Source organism: Archocentrus centrarchus, chromosome 1, assembly GCF_007364275.1.
Source record: "Archocentrus centrarchus isolate MPI-CPG fArcCen1 chromosome 1, fArcCen1, whole genome shotgun sequence".
Classification (NCBI taxonomy): Eukaryota; Metazoa; Chordata; class Actinopteri; order Cichliformes; family Cichlidae; genus Archocentrus; species Archocentrus centrarchus.
The window spans coordinates 24,144,456-24,153,928 of NC_044346.1; the positions used below are offsets into that span (position 1 = coordinate 24,144,456).

A 9,473-nucleotide genomic window follows, 5' to 3' on the forward strand; every position below is an offset into this window, starting at 1 on the left:
GTTATGACAGAGTGTATAATGTTCCATATGCTGCGGTCGGACCCTCTAAAAAAAATGCACTAATCAGGCTTTTGTAGTCTAAAAATCTTTCCCCCTCCAAAAGAAAAACAGATTACAGAGACTGGGCTTGTTTTTGTGTCCAGGAAATATATCTTTGGACATCAGTGCAATCACAAGGACAGATACAGAGAGCTTGCAGTGTGTATATATTTTTGTATACCCTATATGTATCAGAAACGAGGAAACATTCAGGCATCCCTGGGCCTCTAGTGGGATCGTCGTTCACCAGGTAGGTGTCAGTAGCCTGAAAAACAGAGAGATAGTTATTCAGTTAAAAATGTATCCATTTAGTTCCACAGTGATGTTGCAGATTGTGGAACAAATGTACCACAAATTCTAGCTCAATATATATTTTAGAGCATTTTAATATTTACCAAAGAAATATATATGTTGAGCCACACCATTCATAATGCATTTTTTAAGCAATCTCATGAAATTCTGTTCATTTATCTTAATCAGTATTTAATTTAGATTTTGTCCAGATAAAATTGTGAGTTTTCTTCCCTCTTCTTTGCATCCCGGAAATGTACCTGCACTGTGTGAAACAGTCTTTTAACCCCAACTGGTTTCATTTCTCCACAGAAGCTCCACGACACTTGCACTATAAATCCCCAGTCAGATTGTCTGTAAGTACCAGGGTGGATGCATGCATATGTGTGTAGGTGTGCGTTCAGGGAGCTTCATTTGTATTCTAAGTCAAACAGGCAGGCGGGCAGGCAGGGTTCTGGCAGGGCCCGGAGCTGTTAAATAGGCTCTCCTTGCAGTTCTGCAGTTGATTGGATCAACCTATCCCACTCTACTTAGCCGAAGGGAGCCCAAATCCCACAGCCGCTGCGCCGTTCTGTGAAATCCTATTTCATTTCACAACTTTAACGGATAAAAAAGCATGCACACACGCTTGTGCCAGCCCAGGACCCCATGCCACATCTATTCAGCGAACAGGAGCAGAACGAAAAACAGTGTATGTGGTTGTGTGGAAATGCTGAAATGCACACGCATATAGTCTAACCCTCTTGAAAATATAATCGCTAGTATGTATATACATTTTTTTTCCACACCCATGTGCGCTCTGCCTCATGCACAAACACACAGCAGCGCACACCAGCGCACGCACACACGAGTATACACGTGCATGCCACTTACGCAGACACACAGACACAAACCCCATAATAAGAGCCAGACGTTGGCAGACCACACAGCCCTGAGTTGTGGTGAAAACAAAGGCTATTCATATCCTTCGCAATGAGAGGTCTGTATGGCTAACTCTCTTTCTCCTTCTCTCCCCCATCTCTCCCCTCAGCTTTTTATTACAGATAATCTGCACTCGCAAACCTTCCATTTTTCTGCAATTGTGTGATTTCTAATCATCTTTATTAGTCCATAAACATTTTTTTTTTCATTTTTAGCCTCTTTTTATAGCTGAGGCTCTTGACTCCTTGAGGGGGCAACCCAGTGCCTATGTTGTGAAGTCTCAAAATGATGATGAAACTGAGATTCAGTCAGAGAGGCCTGCTGATAAGAGAGCAAAGCATTATGGGAATGAGGTAATAGAGTCCTTCAGATGCACAAATACACATGCATGCTAATAGACACGCAAATACACGCACGCACGCACGCACGCACGCACACACACACACACACACACACACACACACACACACACGACAAAAATGCAAGCTCTCAGATTCTGCCAGGCCACATGTGTCTGATAATGAAATGATGCCTCTGATTGGCTGGCGGTCAGAATAATGGCCTGGATCCACGACACCTGTGGTGGGGTCCACAGCAGTGTGAGCCTGCTGACTACCATCAAGCAGACCACAATGCATCAGGTGTGTTGGAGCCTCTGTGATTGGCTGTCCCTAGCCAGAAACAGCGTCAGGTGCAGCAGCAGGCCTTGCCTGATTGGTTGAGTCAAACCCAAAAAGCTGCGGGTGGGAAAGAGCTGTTTCTATTGGCTGCTGCTGCCCAGTTCTGCTAGTGAATGGGTGTCTGGGTAGATGGCAGTGGGACAACTGAGAGCACTGGCTATTTGAGAAAACCTTTGTACATATGTAGCTCTTCATCCTCCCAGAATCTGAGCATTAGCTATCATTTAACATGACTTCAGGAGGAACAATATAATGCACATACCCCCACCTCAAAAGATAAATAAATAAACAAATAAATAAATTGAACTCCAATGGTAGATAATTTGCTCTCATTTCATATTAACCATCCAACAAGAGGAATTTAAACACCCACTTTATGTTGTCAGCCAGAAAAACAGGTGTTGAACCTCAATCCCATTGTGCAACAATGAATAACACAAAGCTAATGAATAGGCTAAGCTCTGTACCTGCCACTGGGGAGGCCAGAACATACTGATTCCCTTTGTAGTAAACCCCTCAAAAAAAAACAAAACTCCAGGCCCCCAAACACTCTCTCCTGCAGCAGTGTATGAATTATATATTGTACTATATATATAGAACATATGCCCGGCCCATATGGCCAGCCCTGAGCGAAAAAATCTCAAAGCCCTCCTTAATTAACATTTTAGAGGGAAGATTCGGAGGCGGGAGATTGAGTCAGTGACCTATTTGGAGTCCATCATCACCCAATGCAAATGTGTTAATTGAGACAGATTTTCCTACTTCACAAATATGTGAAGCAGGGGATGCAGTGGAGAATTTTTTATTTATTTATTTCGTCTGAGCCATCTGATCTAAGGTAGCTGTATAGGATGTGTTTTAAATGAGTTTTCTTTTTGCCTTCGCTGACAAAAGAAGGCTCTTCTCTTTCACTTGCTCCCTCTCTATCTCATTCACTCTTCCTTTGGCTCACTCTCTATCTGCCTTTTCCTCGCTCTCTCTGGGTTTAGTGTTGACGACCATATGGCCAAATTCTTTGGAGGTGAGATCTCCGAAACCTGCTCTCCCGCTTGCACATACACTCACACGTGTACTTACAAACACACCTCTACAGAGCTTTGTGTATGAAAGGCCCTGATGGTGGAATTTGTTCTCAGATGGCTCCATTTTAAAGCACATGAATGGCAACATATCAATGATTACCCCCCCCCACACACACACACACACACACACACTCTCTCTCTCGCTTTCTCTTTCTCTTTCTGTCTCTCTGCATATCACATTAGCAGTTACGCACAAAAACACACACTTCCCACTAATTCGCCACCTACACACAAAAACTTACACTTGTCACACACCTGGTGCAGTCCTCTCCTTGTTTCCAGAAAGGCTTTATCCTGGCCGCCCCACAATCATCAGCCACAACCACTACCAGCACTGTTGATCCCTCTTTAAAAAAACATAATTATTATAACCACCATTGTGTCTCAACCATGTTTTTATCATCATTATTTGGTGGCTGAAAACAACACTGCCAAGTTTAAGGCACAGGATGAAAATAGGGGGATGGGGAGAGGAAAACAGTCCAGCCAACCTGCGTGAGATGGCAACCACTTCAAAGATGCCAGGCCGCACCGGCGATCTGTTCCATGGTGTGTGAGGAGTGTATGAAAGGCAGAAATGGCCGCCGTGTGAGTCCCTGCCAAAGCTACCTCGGGGAGAAACGTTGGAAAAATACGATTTTTCACACAGCCTTCTCAGGGGGAGTGACGGGAAAACAGGGAGGCTAAGAAAGAAGATGAGAAACTGAGGGGCTGCATTAAAAAAATGATGGATTGATGGCTGAGTAAAGTAGGGCTAATTATTTCACTCCACTCGTGAGTCCTGAAGGTTTGGTTGGGTCAGAAGTACAGCCAAGATGCAGAGCTGCATTTGGCTTAATTGTGCAGTACTAATACTATAGTAAGGTATAGGAACAATACTAAAAGGCGGGATTCTGGGTAAGATGTGAGGCACATCATGTGCACAGCGAGTCAGTTTAGGAGGCCTGACTGCAAGAGTATGAAAAAAATTAGATGACTTGAACAAAAAGACATTTGACTTATGCCAGAAATTCATACAAGCATCTGTATGGTTTAATTGAAAAGTGAGGTGAGGTGACTCATTTGGTTGATAGCTGTGCCAGCTTCGTGTTATTAAAAAAGAAACTCTCTTTGTTGACCAAAACTGTTTAGTTAAACAAGTTTGAACAAAGCGCACATTGCGACACACCCTAAGATGCGCTTGGCCTGGCACTTTGCCTGTCAACTACCAGTCTCGCTAGACAGGATCGGCTATGGCTGTGGCTTAATGATAATACCATGTCAGTTGTAACACTGACCTGAACCAGCAACATTTCACTGTCACGCTTGCTTGCACCATACGCCCCCCTTGGCACGTTAAGTAACTCAATGCCACTGGCACCCTTCTTCGTACATGGGTCCTTATTCATGCTCTTATGTGACGGTCCAAACCACATTCAATTAAGGTCTAGCTGCACTGGCTAAATGCATTTAACAATGAGGTTTGGGCTGGTACAATCAACCCATTGTGTCACACAAGGATTGATCCATGGGGAGATTTTCTTGTGGTTATGGTTCTAATACAGTAGAGTTTACCACAAAGACCAGGAAGCATAGAATTACACACACACACACACACACACACACACACACACACACACACACACATACACACACACACATACATACACAGTATGACTCAAGGAGGCAGCACACTGTTTCAATTCAAATATCTCACCCACTTCCATCTTAACTGAAATGGTACTCTGAAAATTTATTTAATAATCTGGCAAGGTTCACGCCCACCTCCCAACTTGGCACCAATAACTTTCTTGACTTTTATTTGACTGACAGGTTCTGTGGTTGGCACATTTTCTCTGCAACAACCGCAGTGCAACTAACTGTGAAATTATAGGCCCACAATCAAAACAAAATAAGGATTGTAGTATCCTTGCCAATAACGAATGATTGTCTAATGTTTGGCTTACCTTAAGATATATAGATAGATAATTGGACAGCAGGCATCAGAAGACACATGTGGCCTGGAATTTGACATCTTGAGCAACTTTGGGGCCTGTCTGTGTTGTTGTGTAGCAGGTATGACTGGGTGTCAAGGCAGCTGGGGCCAACAAACATTTTTGGTAGGTGACCCCCGTGAAGTCATGTAACGCTCATATTTAAAACCCATAAAAAATATGTGAAAATGTTTAGATAGTGTGCCGTTCGTGTGGAATCAAGCTGCTGGCTCAAGTTGGTGGCTGATAATAAACATGCAGGCAACGTGAACGTGAACACTTGTGCTGGTGCTCTGTATAGCAATGCTGCATACAGGAAACATTTGCTCATGTTAATGACAGTGGACATCCACTCTGACTTTGAGATGAAACGAATGCAAAAAAAGGGTTTGTTCTTTTTTAGTATATTAAACTTAATATGATAAAGAAACAGAGCTATAAATATCTGCATGCCAGGAGATTGCAAAAGCAAAAGTTTTATAAACTGTTGCCACTGTTCTGGTTTATTTGATTTATTTTTTTTTTTTGTTCTTCTTCTTATCATTTATGAGATTCAGATACTCTTTCAGTCTATATAAACACCCTTTGTTTTTTTTCTAAGGATTAACTGGTTTAAAACAGGTCTCAAACTTCACAGGAGGTAGCTGAGTTTTTTTTGTGTAACAGCATTAATATACACACTGAAAATGCATGGGCAACGCTGGTTAAAGAGGTATATTACAGGAGTGTAACAATAAGATATTGAAAAATGACTATGATCCTATGATCTACACAGTATTTCTCAGAGCAGCCTGGTATTTCTGTGTTGCAATAAAAAATGCTCCTCACTGTCACCTAAAAACATTGAACAGTTTAACAAATTCAATCAGGAATCTATGAGTAAAAATAGCTTAAATTAAATACCACAAAAACAGAACCCTGTTCTACTTGAATCTGTTAAGCTGATTTATCAATAACGCCGGTCACATTTTTATTAGGATATTTTAATGCTTAAGGCTTGACTTAACAGAGATAATGTAAGGCTGAAGGTCAGATTCATCAGCTTCTCATTTGCAATAATATTGTAGTAGTTTTAAAGAGGCTGTTAATTATAAAATCTAATATTTATCTCCCAGTGCTGCAGCATTTAGAGAGATAATGACCTCATCATCATCATTTTCAGATTAATATTAAATGCTGCGGAGGTGCTCTAATTTATTCTACTTGCTCTTTCTGAGCACTCTCAGCACTTGTTCTGAGGGCACAAAGACGGTCTGTGTGTCACCTCACCTCCCCACCCCCTTGTAGTCGCTATAAAGTGTCATCAGCTACGCAAATGAAGTGCCCATTGATAAAAAGAGCAGCCGCCTTCCGATCGAAAAGACAGTCAGCGGGTGTAAGGTGGGGAAGCGCGCGGCAGTCCTGCGACACATTAATTTATTGGATTCTTAGGGTATAATAATAACCACCATAACAAATATATGTCGTCCACATACGAGCTCTATGCCAGTCTTTAAGATCGGCCGACTGTGTGGCCGCTTTTCTTTTATTCTGTGTGACTTGAGGAGCAAAGATCAGCCTCTATCTTGCCAATCGGTGTTTACAGGGCCACTCAATCCTGCACACTGTTAACGCGTCAGAGAGGAGAGCTGCACATTTAAACTGGGAAAATGATTTTTGAACATGTGCCATACACATAATTATTACAGCTGCATGTATTTGAGAACGATCAGGGAGAAATTTCATGAAAATAACTGCAACAAAATTAGCCTGTTTTTAACAAAAATGAAAATTATATATATATATATATATATATATATATATATATATATATATATATATATATATATATATATATATATATATATATATATATATATATATATATACACACACACACACACACACACACACACAAATTTTTCACACTCTACACTCAGTACTCAATGTTTAGTTAATCAATACTAATTTAGATGCTTGATTAAATTGATTGATTACATTTGGCAGACAAGGTGGTTACTTTTACATTTCCACGCACGCATACACACGCGTGCACAGGGACGCACACAGGTGTGTTGTGCCGTCATCTGTGGCCCCAGATCTATCTGTAACAAAGTTACTCACAAAGTAATTGGAGACCTGAAATAACAGCAAGGATGTTTTGTTTATTTCCAGTCCTATAGACTTTACCCTATAGACCCAACAGAAAGGAACTATTGAGTTACACAGCACGTACCATTATAGCGTGGGGAGATCTGCCAACCCTCTCAATGCCCCATTTTCCTTTAAAAGTTCAGCTTCCAAAAAAGTGAGAGAGGGAGTGAGAGCTGAGGGAGGAAGACTTGGTCTCTTCGCTGTTGCCGGAAGCAAAAAAAGGACCTTTAAACACGTCGGCCTTAGGCCCAGATAGAAGAAAAAAAACTCGCTCTTTCAAAAGTGGGTCCACTCTGCAAGCGATTGAAGGAAAAGAGGACACCCGCTCCGAGCCTTCCGTCTACCGCTCTTTGGCGTCAGATGCGCCCATGTCCAGCAGAAAGAAGTCAGGGAGACGTCTCCGTCAAAGTCCCGAGGTGCGTCCTTTAGCAGCCAAACTCCAGCAGACTGGGAGATGCTAAAATAACAAAAAACTAAAACAAAAACCCTCTCCGAAATAATATTGATTAAAAAAAAACAGTGGACGGGAGAAGTGATGCAGAGTAAGTTTTGTTTATATTAGTTTTCCGTGTGCAGCCTTTGCAGTCGATCAGCTTCTGTGTCCAAAACGTGTCCAAAAGCAGCTGTCTCCTACGCCGCGCGTCCGATCTGTTTTACCCTCGTATCTCTCTCTCTCTCTCCTCTCTCTTGATCCAAACACACACAAACACACGCAAGCACACACACGGAGTTACACACAAACGGGGGGACACCCCTGGTCCCTCGCCGCCTCCTCCTCAAAGCTGACGAGATGAAAGAGCAGCTTGCGTTTTGCCTCTTCAAATCGCTACAGCCTCGCCGATAGCAGAATGCCTGCACAGCGACACGTCGTCGGTCTGGGCTTCAGCGGGGCTCTGGATGCCTCGGTGCGTAAAATGGAAGCTCACCGTGCGCTCCGGCAGCGATAGATTGCCTACACTTCCCTCCCCCAGAATATCAGCCACTAAATAGCTCACCTCAGCAGCATGTGCCCTGTTTACACGCACATACACAAAATAATAGACGGGGAATTGGGACAGTTGTTTACAGTGAAGGTGGGGGCCGGTGCTTCGGGCGGCAGCGTCGAACTGGTGAATTATTAGGTGAATTATTAATAAAGCGAGCGGTGTGCAGTCTGTCGCGGAGAGAGCGGAGCGGCCAGGAGAGCAGCTGGGGCTTTAGGAGCATTAGGAGGACCAGAGGCTAAATCACGGACTGCGGGGATTAAGGCTGCACCGGCTCCTACCTACCGCCTGAAGTTTTCAGATTGACTCTGTATGCACGGCCGAGCACGACCAGAAGTGCTCAGTTTTTATGTGTGTTGTTAATGTTACAGCCAGGAGCAAAGATCAAGCCACAAAAGGTTGTTATGTCATTTTAGAGAAAACCTGGCCACGTGTAAGAGCTGCAGTCTCTCTTTCCATGCAGCTGATAATGTTTAAAAAAAAGTCAGCTGTCAGTCACTGAATAGACATGGATGGCAGTTTGTTTTTTTTAAGTAAAACTTGCTGTGTTTGAAGCTCGATAGAATCACATTTGTATCCAGTCATTATTGTCACTCTTAATGATTTCAGTTGCAGGTTAATGGCTATAAGTATCTGTAACACTGAGGACGTTCACAAACGCTGATCTGCTGTGACGGTGTTAAGCAACAGGATCAAATTTAACTGAGATATTATAGACATCATCATCATCATCATCATACAAACAGAACAAACTCCCCACCGTACCAGTGATTCCACTGTACTGAAAGTACCTACACGTTTAAAGAAACTGTTTTAAGGACCAGGACCATGAGACCTGCCACACAAGACCGGGTTGCAGCAAGGCAGACAGAGTAAAACACAGAGAGACGGAAGCACAAAGCGACCCCGGAGTTTCAAATTAACAAACTTTTCATTTTTCTTTTTTCTTTTCTTTTTTTCCCTGTTAATGGAAACTAGGCTACATCACCTGGAACAAATGTTGACTAAAATGAAAATGGACAAAAGGACTTATAGGGACACCATGGACACAATCCAAGGGAAAAAACATCTATTAAAAACACAGATAAGAGTCAAAACAAACTCTGGAAAAAACAATCAAAAAAAACATTTTTGGAGCATTTCGTGCAGATTTGGGCACCTAACCTACATTCTAATCACATTCAAAACTCCGTCGTTTCTCATTTCATACTCAACTTTTGGGCTTTCCTCAACAATTATAAACGTCTGGTTCAAATCGAAGCAACAAAACAAATCTTTTCGTTGTTACTGCAGATGAATCTGATTCTTATTGTCTGGATAAATCAACATTTGGCCTTATTTCTGCCGTGCGTGTGGAGTTATCTCTCTCTC

The 9,473-nt window shown here is 42.4% G+C and overlaps 1 protein-coding gene across 6 annotated transcripts in view; it reads right to left on the minus strand.

The window, feature by feature from the left end:
• Nucleotides 1-7,404, minus strand: part of LOC115797239 (nuclear factor 1 X-type-like) — a 114,932-nt gene extending 107,528 nt beyond the window's left edge. The window contains exons 1-2 of one of the 6 annotated variants that reach the window (XM_030754279.1): nucleotides 7,202-7,404; nucleotides 221-304 (exon numbers count right to left, since the gene is read on the minus strand). In XM_030754279.1, the coding sequence (XP_030610139.1) occupies nucleotides 221-304; nucleotides 7,202-7,204 (87 nt within the window). In that variant the 5' untranslated portion in view covers nucleotides 7,205-7,404. The remainder of the gene's footprint in view (nucleotides 1-220; nucleotides 305-7,201) is intronic. The other 5 variants (XM_030753942.1, XM_030754084.1, XM_030754149.1 and 2 more) reach the window with 5 other exon arrangements.
• Nucleotides 7,405-9,473: the final 2,069 nt, after the last annotated feature.